Genomic DNA, 19,764 nt, shown 5'->3' with positions numbered 1-19,764 from the left:
TAAGTTTTGGGAAATTCATTTATACAATGTATGCTTTTGAAATGCATTCAGTATAAGAGTTTTCCTGTACCGCATGCACACATGTACGTAGCACAATCATTCAAAAATGAATGATGTTGCATGTAATGATATGTAACTCTATGATTGATTAACAAAACCAAACCTGTATCTTGCAACAGGAAGCTCTGCTATATAGCATCATTGTGCTCCAAATATTGTTTTACTGCATACAGCTGGAAAGCACTATCAGGTTATTGTATATCTAGACATTTCAAAAATACTGTAACAGGAAAGTGTTGACAGGGTGTAGGGCCACCTCAGATTAATGAGCTCTGCTGTGTTGATGAGCTACTTTCATCATTGCATCACACACACTGCATATTGCACAAAAATCCACTTTGAAGGCATTGGTTGTATGTATTGTGCAAGTCACTGACAGCATATAATGTGAGATTGGGACTATTACTTCTGATTTTGTACTGTTGGGTTTTTCCCCTTTTTTTTTACAATGTACTTTTTAACGATGATTACATGAACATTAATGTAAATTGTGCAACTTGAAAACACCTAAGAAAATATACTCTTCAGCTATTTACCAGCTTTAACTTCAATATGAATAATGCCTACAAGTTGTTGTTGTTTTTTTCAAAATGGATCACTGCTACAGTAGTCCATATTTTTGTATGGTATTACCTACACTGAGTACCGGAATAATTTGTATTACACATGAAGGCATTCTGCTTTTTTTTAATCATTGTGTAATTCATACCTTGCTTTTACAACAGAAAGAACAATCGTGTGCAAGGAATTGTTTACAACTGTGCACGCACTATGAATGTGTCATTTTGGACTACCTTACTGACCACTATCAAGCATCCAAGGAAAAAGGGAAAATGAAAACATATAGTAGCCACTATGACAGGTTTGACTGCATGTGTACTCAAACCTTAACGGAACATGATTACGTTCACAGCAGGACTATACTATAGACAAGTGACCCCAACAAATAAGTTCCATTCTATAACACCACATTTGATGTGCAATTTTGTCAAGATACAATTGTAGATTGTTGGTGAGACAGGTTTGGTACTACATGTGCAGACCAGTGGCCATGCACTAGTAAAGATCTGTATGAATGTGTGCAAGTTTATGTATGGATCTATTGCAATAATCTTCTTATAAATCTATTGTCGATAAAAGGTGTAATATCAGTCATTTTTTTTACACTACCTGCATTACACATGATTTTGGAGCTAATTGCAGCTATTAAAGGAAAGCTAGAAAATTGTTTCAAGACATTTTATACAGATTGCTGCAAGTGCACATACCTGAAACTGACTTCTCCTTGCCTAAGAGGTGGTGTATCAGGCTCTGCCCCTCCTGTTAGAAATAAAACAGTATAAATCACACTTTCAGGAATGTGTATCATGGCCAAGTAATTTCAGCAAATACAGAATAATTACCACATCAAGTGACTCATTGAAATATTGTTTTCTTTCCCATAATCAAACATTACTTTTGTATCATTGGTACATGAATAAATGTGACCGTGCATCACAAAACAAACAAAAAGTCGCACACATTGATTTTGTGTGAGGACTGAAAATAGGTGAAATGGGTCAACCTAGCCGATCTTGACTTTGTCATATTTTCTGAAAGAGCAAGTCTTCTACATTATGCTAAATTTGTTACCATAAAACGGGCAGGGAAGTGTGTTTTAAGCAGTTTATCTCGAACATTGTTTTTGGTAGAATATTGTGATATAGATATGTCTTAAGAGTCCCCTTTTCATTTCTTAACTCTTTATGTGCCATGGTGGAAACCCCCTGTGTGCCACGTTATTCTGAGACACGAAGGTAGTCATGCTTTGAGAAAGAATTCTGTTTTTCCAATTTGTATAACTTCTACAAATTTCTGTTAAGGTGGTCATAATAGGAGGCAAAGTTAAAGAGGAATGCCAAGCTTCGTTTCGATATAAATTCATAATATAATATAATAATACAAATTCATGACGAATCTATGTTCAATTTTTCTTTTGAATGACCAGTTGCTATTACTGTAAAGGCATGTCTTTTGCACATAAAACCGTGACAGAAACTAAAAATATATGAGCAAATCTAGTTGGGAACATCGCTTGATAGCCGACCACCACATAGAATGCAAGCCGTATATGAGAGGAACAAAAGCACGAGAAACGCTTTCATTGTGCCGCGGGATTAGCAGTAATTAGCGGTTTATCGATTGGTCTTGGCGGCTTTGTTTGTTGAGCAGAATATGCGAAGTTGGCATGCCGTCGACTGAGTCGGACGTGCGAACGTAGCACATAAAGAGTTAAAAACCTTGTACGTACTCTTCACTTTCAATCTAGTAACTTTTGCAAAGGAAGATGCTACTGCTTTGAAAGTTGGCGTTAATTATGGACAGAATGTGTTAATACGGCATGCTCAATTTCAGTTTAATCTGACAATCCCTTCATGGTTGTTACTCCGCTGGTCTACATCCTGCTTTTTGTCCCATTCACCACACAGCCAGCACGGCTTGGTAAAGATAAGCACTTGAATAGACACTGCACTTCAGAGCCTCTTTTCTTAGTTCACACTTTAACAGAGTTGAGTTTCTTTCCAAACTTTAGATAGGTTAGGAGAGTCCATATGATTTGAGTTATCATTTTAAAGCTTAAAGTCTGATCTTTCAGAATATGCTCTTAACTAAAATTTCATGTCTGGCGACTTTCTGTTTGTTTTGTGACGCAAGGTCAAAAATAACACTATTCACACAGTCCATCTCACTGGATACCAGTGATATTGATTTTTAGGTCTACATAATCCCAGTCAATTTCTAATGATCATTCACATTTTTAGTCCTACCACTTCTAGATGTGATTTACATCTGCACACAAAGCATGTCTGCAGTATCTGTTACGTTTGAATACTGAAGACTAGAGAATATCTATATTCTTTCAATTATAGATGGTAGTTTATATGGGGGCTAGGGGCAGTTTAGCCCCCTAATTGCAAAATAGATCCCTGAAATCAGAAGGTAGGGCCTACATGTAGCATCTACAATGTATTCTCCATATGGGATGTGGATGGGATATATGGGGAATTTATGGGACATAAGGAAAACAGATTGACCAAGAACACAATAAGATGAGCATTTTACACATTGATAGTGTCATGAGGAGAAATTCAAGTTAAATTTGTGGAAATGTACTTTTTCAATTTTAAACAAGGATGATCCTGATAACCTTTAGGCTATAAACACAAGGTTTATGAAATCAATTAGTTACATTTATTGTTAACTCTTCATGTGCCACGTTCGCACGTTCGACTCAGTCGACGGAGTGCCAACTTCGCATATTCTGCTCAACAAACAAAGTCGACAAAACCGATCGATAAATCGCTAATCCCGCGGTACAATCAAAGCGTTTCTCACCCTTTTGTTCCTCTCACATACGGCTTGCATTCTATTTGGTGATTGACTATCAAGTGGTATTCCCAACAAGATTTGCGTGTACATTCTAAGTTTCTGTCACTATTTTATGTGCGAAAGTCATGCCTTTACAGTAATATAGCAACTGGTAATGCAAAAGAAATATTGAAATAGAAAATTTGTCATACATTGTATATGGAAGCAAAGTTTAACATTCCTCTTTAACTTTGCTCACTATAATGACCAGCTTAATAGAAATTTGTAGAAGTTATACAAATTGGAAAAACAGAATTCTTTCTCAAAGCATGACTATACCTTCGTGTCTCAGAATAACGTGGCACACAGGGGGTTTCCACCATGGCACATAAAGAGTTAATAACACATTTGAAATAAGAAAAATGATCAAATCAAAATGATTCTATAAAAAAATCAAGGGTTAAATCAAGGTAATTTACGGTACTTAAAATAGTTAACAATAACCAAACAGCCATTTTAGCATCTAGAAAACAATATTATAAGAAAATAAGAGATAGCGCGCTGTAATCACAGTTTCAATTATACAAAGTTCTGTGAATAATGTATGTTGTAAGCTTTATAAGTTGCAGTTTATGAAATTCTAGCTAGTACACTTGTAATGATTGTATTATTTTTTATATACAGTATCTGCAAGAGTCGATAAGACCAAGTGTTGACAGTTTAGATGAAATATAAACTTACCATTGCAGGAGAATATGTAGACTAAATGCAGATGTATTAAGAATATAAAGAAACAGGAGCAAGAATATGACTGGACTGCTTTCCGGTAGTGTCAGACCCCAAATTGTGCATTTTTCCCCACTCCTCACTTCCCTCCTTACACACCCTTGCAGTGCCTAGAATTATGACGCACTGGTTTATTTGGAAAGTGGTCAGTCCCCACTGACCAATTCAACCTAGGACTATGTACCCCTTTGTTTTAGGCTACTGGCTAAACACTTGACCAGCACATTCCTTTGTGCTGACAACCACCACAGCAGAGCAGAAAGTTCATTCATGAAGTCGCGTGACCATATATGGTTTCAGAACTTTCCTTCTCCCAAATTCGGACTGTCCCCCTTATAAATATCCATCATATGTATTAGGTAATAATAATCCCTCCTTTCATTTTATGTAAAGTATCAAGTATAATATATTCATAAGACTTTGCCTCTGTGAACATGTGTTCTTGGGGACTTTTTTTTTCTGCCTTAACACTGGTGCTGCCAGACCTCTTGCCACCAGGCAACGGGTACATCTCCAGCCATACACTCCTGATCCAGCCCCGATTGGGAGCATACAAAATAGATAGGCACTATAGATAAATTAATGTCAAAATGAGAGAAGTATTCAGAGTTCTAAGCATTTGGGTACTTTTGAGAAGTTCTAATTCAATACTGGTGTATTTCTTCACCCCAAATTCCTATCAAGGGTGTACCAGATTGAACCATTGAACATTCAAAGTGACAAACGGCAAAATCTCCCTTTCTGATAGTAACCGTCTTCATCCTAACATATTCCAAGCCCTTTGCACTGTGGCAAAGCAAAGTGTAGGCTAGAAACTAGTTGCACAACATAATATGGGCCACTCATTAATTTCAGTGTGGGCCTACACAAATCACAATTTCACCACTGAAATGTACTGGTTCCCTGTTAAATCAGTAAGTCAGATACTGGAAACATACTCCTTCAATGTCAAAGAAGTATTTAATGAACATGAATAAACCCACTAAAACTTGACCAAACACATTGCTACAATGTAATTTAGAGAATTTAATATGCCTATGTATTAATATTTTGGAATTGTGAGAATTTGGAAGAATGAGTCTGCAGCAAAGTAAAATTGTAATAGATTGTAACCATGACCAAGACACCTGTGAAATGTGATAGGTATACCTTTGGCAGCTAAAATAGTATGCTGATTTAGGACCCCCCCCCCCCCCCAACACACACACACACACCTTTCTACTCTGAATATACTAGTCTAAATTTTCTAGCCACTCCTTGCAGTAAATTATATGCGAGTGGAGGAATTCCCTTGTGCTTGCAGCCTCAATAACAGAGTTAACCCATATTTGTACTCAGAACGTTACAGAATGACTCATGGCAAAAATTGTGGTAGTTAAATTTGCAGTTGCATAGTTTCCAAGAGAAAAGGCCATGATTCTAAACAGAGATTACATTACAAGGATTTTTTTTTTTACTAGACCCTATACAAGAATGACTGTGCTTTCATTTTGTTAAAACTTTCATCCCATTATTTTAAAATCTATGAATGACATTTTTGGAAATCAGGTTGCCTTGCAGGTTTCATTGCAGGTTTCATTATTGTAATGGCATTGAATTAGACAGCAACCGTACTATGTGTCGAACCCACCTACACACACACATGGATTTATGACAGCTTAGGGGATCAAAAGTAGCCTTAAATTGATGATAAATTGATAATGACACAAATCAGTCTCAGTAGACCTAGTTCCAATTTCCTTTAGGGATTTACTTTTATATTGCAAACTTTACTGAGCTTCACCTAGGTCTAGTAGTAGAGGATGTTTACTGATGAATGAACCAATGATTATGACTGCTAGTAATTCTAGTGAGTGCTAGACTAGAAATAATGTTACTTGTACGTTACCTGCTAACATGGTTATTGGTATTGCTACTACTGAAAAGTACTAATGCTATTATAAATAGGTCAATTAGGGGGTAGGTCTAATTTACTATTGTGTTTATGCTAGAACAGAATCTAGTTAGTTTAGATAATAAAGCTTAGCTTAGCTATATCATGTCTTAGATTAGAATATTAATACTTAGCTTGTAAAAGTATGATTATGTTTGTAGTGGTATGACCAGCCTACATGCGTGAAATTAATAGGCCTACCCACTGTATGATTATGATGTGACCAGCTTGCAATGTACTAACGCTTAATCCAGACAGTGGGACTGATGGTATCACTGATAATTGGCTACAACTTATGCAGGTCATGCCAACTATTGTATAGAATCTTTCTATGTGAGTTTAACTCATTATAAGGCGATGCCATACAATCTACTTGATTCATAATACAATGAAGTCAATAATTACCGTTTTTTAGAACTGAATCAGACTGTCTTGGTAGTATCTCCAAAATCCAATCCATGTCAAGGGCCAGGCGTGGGGCGGTATGTGCATGTGATGATGAGATTGTGAGCTTCACAACTCTTTTAATGAATATTTATTAGCAAAGGCAACAACTTCACCAAAAAATGTGTGAAGTTGTTGCTTTCTAAAACCCGCCCACCATGGGAGTAACAACTTTGCCAAAAAGGCAACAACATTACACATAAAGCAACAACTTCACAATCATATGACAACAACATTACAGTAGCCAAAACAACAACTTCACTGGAGAAATGCCTCTCTCTCTCTCCCTCTCTCTCTCTCTCTCTCTCTCCCTCTCTCTCTCAAACGCAGGTGCAGAGAGCGCCAGAGATATTGTTCTGGATACAGGTGAACTGTGCCAAAACATTTTTTCACCCGGATATCCGTATAATTATCCGAATGAGGCGAACGAGCTGTGGACCGTGACTGCTCCCTCAGGCTACGGTATACTCATCGAGTTTCGGACGTTTGAACTGGAGGACGTGCAGTTCGACTTCGTAACCGTCGGAACCGGTCGGAATCATTCGGACGGCAATTCGACAGTACTCGGAGAGTTCGGAGGGCCTTTGAAGCCGCAAGCTATTTTTCCGCTGAGCCCGCTTGTTTGGATTCGCTTCATGAGTGACAGCTCGAGAACTTATAAGGGGTTTTGGATAAGACTGTCTGCTGTAGCATTGCAAGGTGAGTTTGAAATGGAGTTACACTTCGACGTCAAACTGACTGTAATGAGGATCGTCTAGAGCAGTGCATTACAGAGCGCAGCATTTTTTTAAAAAAAAATACAGCATAGGGCCTACATTGTAAATACAAGCTTCATTTTCTTCCTCTCTCTCCCCTTTCTCCCTCTATGAACCTCATCTCTCTCAAAACAAAATGATAATAGGAATGGTGAACACTATAGTTCTCGCCGCAACGGAAGAAAGGGAGATTGTCTCTCCGAGTTACCCGGATGTTTATCCCGCAAACTTAGACATCGTATGGATCATCACAACTGCGCGCTGTGATCGAAACATTTTTCTACGTGTATCAGAGATACACCTGCGCGAAGGGCAGGATTCAATACTGGTTGGCTCTGGCGATGTCATCAATGAAACGACTGTACTCCTGAATCTAACTCGCAGCGATCTTCCCAATGCCTCTCTCGTGTCGCCGGGCAATCGTGTCTGGATCTGGTTTACTTCCGGTTCAATTCGGGAGTCTGGTTCACAACAGCATTTCAGGATTCAAATTAAAGGTAAATGAGCTATCCTAAAATGTACGTCTTTAAATAATTGTTTGTAAATTATGCAACAATAAACTTTCCCGATCCATTTCATTGAAATCGAATTATATTTTAAACTTCTGCAAGGAGGTGCTTGTTATTAAATATTGATTTCATTATGTTATTACTTAAATAGATCATGTTCTGTGTTACGTAATTCTGTTTGATATTCAAAAGCCCTGTAGTAAATCTGACATTGCATGAATCGACATAATAAAGTCATACAGAATAATATATTCCTTATTCTGTGTGTAGTTTATGTTTCAGTTATTTTGAAGGTCAAAATTCTGCCAATCATGTGTTATAGAACATTATGCAACATACCATAAATACCGAGTAAGACATATCTCAGAGATGCGTAAAACACTAACTTGAGAGGCTTTGTTTCCATTTTTCAGGCTTCCGAATCCAGATTCGTTCTGAAGATACTCTTTAAAGATAATATAAAGTTTTGGTACCTCAAAAGTTCCCCTGAATTTCCTTGTCTTAGTTTGTGTTTCAGGTTAAAGTGCCTTTCATATAACTAACACTGTGAGACTTACTCGCCCCAAAGTGCGCTCATGTCTTAGTAATCATGCAATAATGGTTTCGTACCAGAGCCGTCGCGGTACCGCGGTACCGCGAGAATCAATATACAGTACACGTATTGTACGAAACCATTACTGCATGCATGATAACAGCGACCAGCAGCCCCATACGCATAGCTAACTGCGACCAGCAGCCCCATGAGCATGGATTTGAAATTTGCGCTGACCGTCGATTCAGTGTAGCTCTCCCAAGGTCCTCTCGACCGAGTCACATTCAGTCATCAATTCGAACAGAAAGGGACTATTGGCAGAACCAAACGTTGCCCGAAGCCTGTTTTCAATACTTCAACTTAAATGGTGAGTCTTCAAATTGAAGAAATTTTTGGATTTTAAGTTGATATTTACCCGCGATACTACGTCTGTCGTGATCCTGAATGCTACAATGCGCAGCCCCATTACGCTATGCGTATGGGGCTGCTGGTCGCTTTGCGTATTGGGCTGCTGGTCGCAGTCAATTGCATGATTACTAAGACATGAGAGCACTTTGGGGCGAGTAAGTCTCACAGTGTTAGTTTTATTATGAAAGGTACTTTAACCTGAAACACAAACTAAGACAAGGAAATTCAGGGAAACTTTTGAGGTACCAAAACTTTTTTATCTTTGACATGATTGCTATCACATAGAGGAACGTTCAATGACTTACTATATTCCTAAATGCTTATTGTTGTTTTAAATGCCGGTTTACAGAGACTGTACACATCGCGGTAGGCAACGAAAAGGTGGAAATCACTTCAATGAATTATCCATCAGATTACCCCAACGAGTACCGGGACCTGTGGTTCGTCTCCCCGCCTGAGGGACAACGGGTTAAAGTCAAATTCTTGAACTTTGATTTGGAGCACAAAACCGACTTCCTCACTATTGGAACGGGTCAGGACCCGACGGCTCTCGGAACTGTTCTGGTCCGTTTTTCGGGAGAATTCCTTCCCGACGTCGTCGTCACACCCACTGGAGATATCTGGATATCAATGACCACGGACGAAGGAATAAATCATAATGGGTTTCGGTTGCATGTACTATCGACGACATTAGGTAAAATGAATGATGATATCAAGGGGTTTTTTTCTTCTTGTGATAAAGATATGAACCCTTTCACTTCCGTTTTGTCTCTGCTCGCAGAATACCATAACAGAGGATGTATTCGTTATGATGATGAATACAATTATACCATTCAAATATTGTCTCTCTAGCGTTCAGTCATATACATGTATGTCCGTATAATTTGAGTTTTTGATCTTCATTATACTTCATAATATCTTATCTGACCTGTTTACCTTTTAGGCAGTTTTCCAGTCTTTGCTTTATAAATTTGATGGTGTTATTGTTGTTTTCAAACTGCTTTTTTTTTTTGCCCTGTTGTAGCTGATGCTACTGTTGATCGTGCTTGATTTCTTCACATTACCAACCCATTATCTTTCTTCTCCAGCACCTTCAGTCGTCAATGTACTTTCCCGGGAACAAAATTTCACCTTTCATTCCCCGAACTATCCGATATCCGAATATCCATCCAACGCGGATATTACATGGGTACTGACTAGTGATGACGCACCACGGTTATTGATACTATTTGAAGAATTTGAACTAGAGAACACCCACGACGTATTGATACTCGGCAATTCTCTTGACCCCGCAAACGAGAACAGTCGGATTGTCGAATACAGTGGCATTAGTTCACCGCCTGATGGCGCCTTTTTCCTATCGTCAACAATGTGGCTGCGTTTCGTCAGCGACCACCGTGACGGTTTCTGGAATTACGTCGGTTTCTCTCTCACCATCTATCCTGTGTCGAATGGTGAGATGAACGATCCAGTAGACAAGTTGAGAATGCCTCACAAAGAAACTACCAACGTCATGACTTCGTATTGCTCTGAGCAGGAAAATTTTAATCCTCATCCCTGCACTTCTTGCATGCGCCCAATGCATGACGTCGTCTGAACAACAATTTGAAAAGCCTAACTAAGAATGATACAAATCAACTTTAGTTGGAAGTTAGTTTTCACTAGAGGGCAGCAGTCATGTTTACGACGAGTTGAAAATTCAATGTTCTTCAAGTTGCATTGTGATTAAAAATGTCTTCCCCTTCAAAATTTAGTTTCATTTATTTTAGAGCTTTTTCAGCAAAAACGTATTCATCCTGACATACAGTAATCACCAGAAAGCTAGGCCACGAAAACAAATGAGTAAAACAAAAGTGATTCTTGATTAAATCTTGTATACATAAGTTGAGACTTGGCCACGATTTGTCTTTGTATTGACTAATCACCCTGCATTGATCAGTAGTTTTACAACACTTTTACCTATTTGTTCTGTAGCCGATCTTTACCCTTTACTTTATATGAAATGAGATGCTAAAACATATTTTGTGTTGTATTTTCTTTTTTGCTTAGATACTAATGGAAAGAAAAATATCACCCTGGATTCCCGGGGATGGATCGACATTTTCTCCCCCAACTTTCCCTCCGATTACCCATACAACGCCGATGTCATTTGGGAAGTTTCTGCTCCATTGAACCACGTCATTTCCATTGATTTCCGCATATTCGAGCTAGAGCGATTTCAGTATGATTTCGTTACCATCGGCTCTGGTCGGGCATCATCGATCTCTTCGGAAATACTCGGCGAGTTCGGGGGGACCTCTCTTCCGGAATCCACTGTGTCGACTGGCCGATTTATTTGGATTCGGTTCGTCAGTGACGGGTTATTGAATTATCGGGGATTCTGGATCAGACTAGTGTCCATGGAAATGCTTGGTTAGTCGAGGCATTTTATTTGAAGCATCTATGCTTACGATTGAAGCCTCGGTAAAATGTACCATTTCTCATTGTATTCAAGTTTTGATACTCTAGACTAACGGCCAAACAAGGGAAAATCACACCAGTAGAATGGCATGTTTTACTGAATTAGAATGCGCAGGATGTTAAGTTTTGATATTTCTATGATGATTTTTCTTTTTCTTTTCTTTTTTGCTATTCCAATTATTTTTTGATTCATTTTGTTGGCCAACTGGACAATGATATGGCATTCAACATCAGGTGGAAATTATGACGTATTGAAGGCATTTGCAGATGAAACAAAATCCCAGTTTTAATGCTTTAAAATACTTTTAAAACGTGAGTTAGGGATAGAAACCAGCGTAAAAAAAAAATATTAATAATAATCACTATAATCAATGTTAAATATCATTAAGTATACAAAATGCGAACAATAGTTATAATAAATGATTGTTTCCAGACTAAACCGTCTACAGTTATGGTTTAGTGAGAAAATAGTGATATCTCCTTTATTTTAGGCTTTATTGCAAATATGGTAGGATGTTTTGTGATACAACTGACCTACACATATGAATCAAATGTGATATTTCGAACATTTTTAAAATCACTGCTCCCAATTATGGTAAACGGTACCTTTAAGAGAGATTTGTTGTAAATTAAGCACTGTTGCAGTGTTTTCAAGTGAACGTGTCCGTATTTCGAGCTTATTCATGATAATCAATTTCAAATTTCACCAACGGTCTTTGACTACAATGTAATGTTTAGTCGTTGCTGTTGTTTTTTCTCTGAAAATCTGTACAATAAGATTGACAGGGTATGAGACCGTGACCCTTAGACGATAGTATGATAGTCAAGACAGTGACATTAACAACCACAGTGGACAAAAAATGGATGAGCTGTCTTAATGTACTATACATGCTAACATTATGTCTCCTCGAGCTTTGACAAATAAAACTGGCCCTCTCCGTCAGGTCACAAGACAAGATCGAGCGCACAGAGTTTTACCACAGCGCCACCAGCTGCTCAGGACACAACAGACAGACTGCGACGCACAGATTGTCCCATTTTGGGTGGTTCAGAAAAAGGTTAGGTTGCAGGTGTTCTTTTCTTTTCATTTCATTCGGGTTTGTTTTTTCTTTCTGGTTGTTTTAATTTTGTTTTATTAAAGCTTTGTTTTCATATACGTTCAATTTCTTTGTACTTTGTTTAAGACGATTGTAAAAAAAAAAATAATAACTCTTATTGTGACCTTTGTAACCATAATCACATTTTATATTTTTAGTTTCTTTGCAGCTGAGGGACACTTGTAAGGTGAATACACTATCACCTATTCTTGGTTGCCATTTCATGGCTGCTCCTTCTGTAGCCCTATCATTGCCTGGCGAAACCTTGCGAATATTTGACATTTCGTAGCTTTCTTGATTTAGGTCAGATTTTGATGAAAGCTCTACCATTCCTACCGTCCGATCTTACTCTGTTTACTCTAGCAACGATGGGCATTGCGCAAAATCGCACTCTTAATGGGGACGTTACAAGAAAGTCGAGTTTCAGTCGATTACGAATACTGATTGCAAATTTTGAAGTTGATATTTGCGATTGATATCAATCGCAACTTTTTCCTGCAACAGAATCAATCATAGATTGCAATTAATTGCAAGACTTGCGATTGATTTTAAGGATTTGCAATTGATTGCGATCTCTTACCACGCCCCCTTGGTATGGCATAGGGTCTTGTGCAGACCGCAATCTCCAAACCTCGTGCCGATCTACCATCACTAATCATCCGTAGCACGAACCGGGCCTACCTCTGGAGCACCACAAATCAGGAATCAGGAATGTTTGTCAAGGGTCATGCTTGGCTGGGATAGATTGTTGTAATACCACATCGTTCTAATAGCGATCATAGTAATTAATAGCGCACGATTGTTCACGGTGTTTCAGCAATTTGAAGTACGCCCTCTATTTCCTTTCCAGTCATTCGTCGTGTCGTCATCCCCACCTCGATTGGCACAGTAGCCTTTCTGAGTCTTATCATCATTGTGCTCCTGTGTGTCATTCATCGTTTGAGGTAAGACACATTTCCCTGTCATTTCCCAGCTACTTCCTACCAAGAATACTATTGTACACAATGTTGGCGGCGACGATTATGATAAGAGTTGTAATACTATAGTTGTAAGAGTAGTAAGATACACGCAGTGTTTAAAGTACAATGTAGTAATGATATTAGTACAGTGCAGGGGCGGCTCAGCCGTGGGGGCCGTGGGGGCTCGGGCCCCCACACTTTTTGTGCACCATATAAGGAATACATAAGGTGTCATCACTTTGGGCCCCCACACTTTTTTTCAACCCGGAAGTACGTAAGAGGCACTAAAAAGCTGGAGAAACCCGGAAGTGGACGGGGAGAGATGAGCTGACGACTTTTTTTTTTTTTTTTTTTTTTTGCTTGTCAGCTGAAGAAAACCGGAAGTGGACGGGGACGGGGAGAGATGAGCTGAGGACTTTTTTTATTTATTTTATTTTGCTTGTTAGCTCATGAAACCCAGAAGTGGGCCCCCACACTTTTGAAAACAGTGCGCCGGTGTAGCGGCAGATAGCGTTCCGCGGCGTTTTTTGTTCTAAAACAGTATCCGCCGGCAGTTATCGTTTCAATCGGCAGTTATCGTTCCGACATGGGCTGAAATCTGCCGCGATTAGTTACGGCAGATACTGTACAGCGGCGGATTTTGTACGTACAGGCTACTACGTTGTAATAGCGTTGCTTAACCTGCCGCGTGCACGTGATCTTCGTCAGGGACTGTCAAAAGAGTTCCGCGCTGCGCGGATTAGGTTCCAAGTGGCTACTGTATTGCTACCAATAGTTGCGCGAGCTTTACGGCAGCCATTTTAGTAAGCAAAATGCTGCATGAATCGTCACGAGATGGAGTGAATTCTGCCTCCCTATGAATACACAACAGGGACTTATGCCTCTCTTTGAATACGCTACAGGGACTCACGGTTGACATTTTTATAATCTGTTGACATTTTTATAATCTGCGGACATTTTAGTAGGCAAAGTGCTGCTTTCACCGAGGCATGATACCTGCACCATGTGCACTGGAGTGAATTCTGTCTCCCTTTCATTTTCTCGTTTGAGGGGGAGCCGAGGGGAGGGGGGGGAGGGAGGGGGAGGGATCATAATGCTATTCAAAAGCAGCATTTCTGCCTCCTTATGGAATAGAATTAAAGATTGCTCTTTATTTTTTCATTTGTAATCTTTACAGTTATAAAGCTATATAAAAGAAATACACCTGTGTTCATAAAAGCGTTCTTATCCCATTTGTATTTTTCTCTCTCCCTACAGATCTCATCACAATTTTGTACAAGGCACCCTTTAGGTTTCAATGAATCTGAGACTTGCTCTTCAGCCATGTGAAATTGTCCCAAAGTTATATCAATCGAGATATCTAATGCACAATTGTGGACAGCCCCCAAATTACTATTTTTCAATAATATGTGAAGAAATTTGGAAGCTTTATGTGACTTTGCACAAACTCTCCTTGGTATTTGACTTAGAGTTTGCTCCTCACATTTTCACTGCCCAAAAATCTCCAAACGAGGAGATCTTTTCTCATGCATGGCCGCTTCCTATCTTTTATTATATCTATGCAAATGTTCAGTTAGCTAATACATAGAAATATTGATCTAAATTGCTGAATATAGTTCCCCCATATGTAAAACTTGAATTCTTCACTTTACAAGTGGCTTTCTAAATCAACATTTTGTGACCACTTTGTGTTAGGATAACAGTAAGAAGAGCAGATAAAAATCTGGGATAGCCATGAGTGTCCAATCCACACCTTTTATTTAGAATCTGTCTTTTCTTTTTCTAAAACTTCTCTTTTGATGTCGAAATTAATATTTGGCAATCTCATACACACTGAACGATTTCATCTTCATTTAATAGACAAATAGAAAAAGGTTGATGTTTCAGGGCCATCTTTTTTTCTTTAATAAAAGCAGATGGGCAATTAAAAAAAAACAGATTCAATGATAAATTGAAATCCACTACTCATTTGAGATTTGTGCAAGTCAAAGATGATTTAGAACTCATAATCTTTTCAACAGTAGGTCCATTATATATACATTGTTTGTCATACCAAGATTGTAATTAATGGAGGAAACCTTTTAGAGCATCAATTTTCAATTCAGTGGCAAGTGTACTCTAATTTCGCAAGAAGTTATAGTCTTTTCATCTGTAAGACGTGTCATCATGTGGGATAATGGCCAATGGACTTAGTTGAGTCGGAAAGGGGGGTTACCATGCACCCTATACATATACTTTTTAAATCTACTTCATCTAGACCAATTTTGTGCGTAGATTTCAAAAATGCTATGTTAACAGGTCAAAGCGTGTCCCATAGTGGTCAACAATCCGTTTTCATGGCAACGCATGGTGAAAATGTCAGTATCTCATAAAAATACATGTAACCTTTGATGAAATTGTTCAATTATCATGGCTTTGGTCTCAAATTAAAGAAAAGGAAATTATCTATATGATAATACCAATTATGTAGGGGGATATACTAATCTTCATATTAATTCTGAGGCCACAATTCATTTTTTTTTTCATATTTTTCTAGCAAAAATGCATTTTTACCATAATACTAATCTATCTCTAAATCATACCAAAACAAATTCAATTTGTTTGAACATTCTTCAAAATTATACCAAATATGTATGTAATGAAATATGAAAATTTCGTAGATATTGCTAAAATAACAAGAAAGTTACGGCCATCCAAAGTTGACATTGACACCTGTCGAGAATTGAAGCTCCATCGCTCTACCATGGAGGTACAATCATCATTGCCCAAACCGCGGAAGAGAACTCTTACTTCCAGAAAACAGATCGCGGTTGGTGCAGACAGCTACAGTGCCAAATGATTTGTACACGCGTACACACACACACACACATACACACAGGGATACGGCGCAGAACTAGACGTATTCGACGAAAATCGAGGCTTTTCCTGCTTGCGTAATGAATATTTATAAGATAATTTCTCGCATAGCTGCTCCACATCAACCACGGAATACCGGTCTGGAGTGTAAGTGGAGGCAGCGAAACAGCAGCAGCGAGGGGCGGAAGCAGCAAATATAGAGGTATTGTACGTGAAACTCGAAATGGAAGCAGCGAACAAGCAGGGGCGCATTGGCAGAAGCAGCGAAAAGAAGAAACCACAGTGAGAAGCAACGATATTAACGATACCTGCGCTTCAGAACAGTATCCGCCAGTGTTAGGACACGATCTGCCGGCGGATACTGTTTTAGAACAAAAAACGCCGCGGAACGCTATCTGCCGCTACACCGGCCCTGCAGTGTACTGCCACTACAACTTTAACAACTACTTCTACTATTACTACTACTACTACTTCTACTACTAATTCTAATAATAATGATAATAGTAATAATAATTATTATTATCATTATTATTATCATTATCATTATTATCATAACAATACACTTGTAAGGTGGTACATTACACCATTAGGGATACTGAGGTCCGAATTCATGTGGAAATCTTTTCCCGTGGCACCTAAACTCTCTACTAGTGAGGAATCATTTTATAAACTTAAAAGATTATTATGACGTTATTTGATATTAAGTACAAGATACATGTCTCAGACAAGTAACATCTTCAAGCGATTCAAGTTCAAGTTCAAGTTCGAATTTATTCGTTTTTCCACAATAAAGTAATATAAACATAAATCTCACTTTCTTGAGTGACAGAAACAATGCATGTAAATTCGTACATAGAAAACAACAATAATGGGAAAAACTAACAGTATCAATACATTGCAATTGTTGCAGAGGTAACGAAAATGAAAGAATTGTCAATATGCAATGTGTGAAAAAACGGAGGGACCCACTAAAAAGACAATGCTTGTAGAGTGTGGGCCCCTCTTGTATTAAAAACTCGATGCAAAATTTGACTGAATATAGCAACAAAGCAGCACGAAAAGTTTGGCATAAAAAGTTTAGCAGCCCACTAAGAGACAGACGGACAAACAATTACACACAAAACAAAAACAAACAAAATGATGAGCATGATACAAGACTGGGACAGCAACAAGACTGCTTATAGGGAAGAAAACTGACTTGACGACACGACAGGAAACAAGACTAGCGCGACTAAGAGGTAACAAAATAGACAGGAATATGCAACAGAGACAACGATCCTCGGAGGTTTCAGGAAGAAAGAGAAGAAGAGGAAAAGAAGAATATACAACAAACCCTTCAACTGCGAGGTATAAGTTAAAGAAGATCTTATCATAATCAAAGCTAAGGCAAAAGTAACAATGATAAAAAGAACGGCAATAAAGATTTTGCGGACGGGTAACAAAATAAGCCTATGAACTAATCTGATTCAGGGGGTCGTCATTATAGGATTGCAAAAGAAAAAAACTTCAATCTCCTTTTAAATGAGTATATAGAAGGAGCAGATTTTATATCGTGGTTCAGGGAATTCCAATAATTAGGTCCAGTGTAAATAAGTGTATTCTTTGCTAGAATCGTTCGAAGAAGTGGTAAATGAAACTCGTTAGAGCGTCGGGTGGGGTAATTATGGAATGATTGATTTTTTTTTTTTTTTTGGAACATAGAACCAAAAAATAGGTGGCAGTAAACTGTTATCATACATATAAATAAATTGACCTAAGTTGTACAAAAATAATTCGTTAATTTTTAGTAGCTTATTACAGTTAAACAATACATTTGTATGTGAACGAGTTGGAGAATTGGAAATGATAAGGAGGGCTTTCTTTTGCAGCAATAACACTCTATTTAGCAGCGTCTGATGTGTATTGCCCCAAGCTAAAATTCTATAATGAAGGTAAGAGAGTATCAAAGAGGAGTATAACACAAGTAATGTCTTTTCAGGAATATAAGATTTTAGTCTGTTCATAACACTTATATTACGAGAAATGATTTTGCAAATATGATCAATATGTATTTTCCAAGAAAGTTTATTATCAACAAAAATACCAAGAAATTTGAAATATGACACACTTTCTAAATTACAATCATCCAGAACTATTTCTGAATTCAAAGAATCAACAGTATTGCTGAAAAGCATATATTTTGTTTTTTGAACATTCAATGACAACTTTTAGCTCTGACCCAGTTGGTCACTTTTTTCAATTCTGTATTAACTTGTTGAACAAGAACATCGATATCGTTATGGGCAAGAAAAACACTGGTGTCATCAGCATTATAGCGTATAGAGGAAAGTACCTCTGAGACAGAGGAAAAATCATTGATATATATTATAAATAACAGCGGCCCTAAAAGACTTCCCTGTGGAACACCACACTTTACATCTTTTATAACTGAATTATTATCTTTAATTGATTGTCAAAATCATATCCCCTGTCTTTCCGATGAAGAAAGAAGAACAGATCCGATCGACCAGATCACAAAATGATGGGTAATCCAAGCAGTCCCGACCACTCAAACCCCATTAACTCATCGAATTCCGATGATACACAGGTCAAGGATAACGTGTACCAAGAGATTGCCTTCGATGCGCAAGATCCTGTCCGTGAAAATCAAGTAAAGAATCGTATTCCTCTGATCACACGTCTCACCAGACAGCAGCTGACGTCATGCGATGTTTCTCTGGGTCGCCCTGAATCGTACTGCGATAACCGCGATAGCGATACCGATAGTATCATAATGATCGATAATGAACATTACAAGCCGTTCGATTACGACAAGCACGGTAACAAAGTTACTCCTAATAAAGACACTCTGCACCTATGTACCAGAAGAGACAGTAACAGCGGGAGTAGTAGCGAGTCGAGGTGCTTGAACGATGAGGAAAGTGGAGCCGCGACTGAATCATTCTATCACGTAGTCATGAGAAACGAAAGCGACGACGAGGACACGGCTGATGAGGAAGCCCGCCGTCGTGTCCTGCAGAGACACAAGGTTGACGAGGAAAGCGAGGGGGACTTCGATAACGACGTCGATCGCGAAAATGAGGAAGCTAACTAGCAATTCGTCCCTTGGACGGAATGTGACGGCGAGGAGGCGTTTGCAGAGGGCTTTGTTGGGGGAGTTGGAAGGGGAAACAAAACAGAGCTCTTGAGGTCCTACACCTTTAATTGAATAAAATAATCTTTCCCTGGCCCGGTAACTTTATCGCGTTGAATATAACGAAAAGTCAAAGACAATAGGTTGCTATAAACCATAAGTTAACATACGCGAAGTTGAAAAGAACTAGACTAAAATTGAGTTAGTTGAATCCGCGTCAAAAATATTCCCTGCATCCTGGGCAAGACATATTTCCCTTCAAATTGAGAAAAATGGCATTACGTTTCCAATTACATAATTTGAATTACGTGAAAGTTGTGAGTGATGAAGCAGTGGTCTGTGTTTAATGACCTTTGACGGGAAATTGAATTAATTTTAAAAAATGAAATAAGAGGTAAAGGAGTGGAATTTCAGAATATAGAAGAAACACCTTAAGGGCTTTTTACACTTGTAAAATTTTGCTTAGCCCCGGACCAACGGTGGG

The 19,764-nt window shown here is 38.4% G+C and overlaps 1 protein-coding gene across 1 annotated transcript in view; it reads left to right on the top strand.

Annotated features, from left to right (window-relative positions):
* LOC139729565 (cubilin-like) overlaps window positions 1–19,241 on the top strand; it is a 79,897-nt gene extending 60,656 nt beyond the window's left edge. Inside the window, exons 5-12 of the mRNA XM_071640493.1 lie at window positions 6,902–7,270; window positions 7,473–7,823; window positions 9,125–9,469; window positions 9,864–10,229; window positions 10,825–11,187; window positions 12,180–12,293; window positions 13,183–13,276; window positions 18,632–19,241. Of these exons, the coding sequence (XP_071496594.1) occupies window positions 6,902–7,270; window positions 7,473–7,823; window positions 9,125–9,469; window positions 9,864–10,229; window positions 10,825–11,187; window positions 12,180–12,293; window positions 13,183–13,276; window positions 18,632–19,241 (2,612 nt within the window). The remainder of the gene's footprint in view (window positions 1–6,901; window positions 7,271–7,472; window positions 7,824–9,124; window positions 9,470–9,863; window positions 10,230–10,824; window positions 11,188–12,179; window positions 12,294–13,182; window positions 13,277–18,631) is intronic.
* The last annotated feature ends 523 nt before the right edge of the window (window positions 19,242–19,764 follow it).

This window comes from Diadema antillarum, unplaced genomic scaffold (genome assembly GCF_040938485.1).
Source record: "Diadema antillarum isolate AM-2024a unplaced genomic scaffold, OU_Dant_1.0 scf00000020, whole genome shotgun sequence".
Taxonomy (NCBI): domain Eukaryota; kingdom Metazoa; phylum Echinodermata; class Echinoidea; order Diadematoida; family Diadematidae; genus Diadema; species Diadema antillarum.
This window is presented reverse-complemented; position numbering and strand designations above follow the sequence as displayed.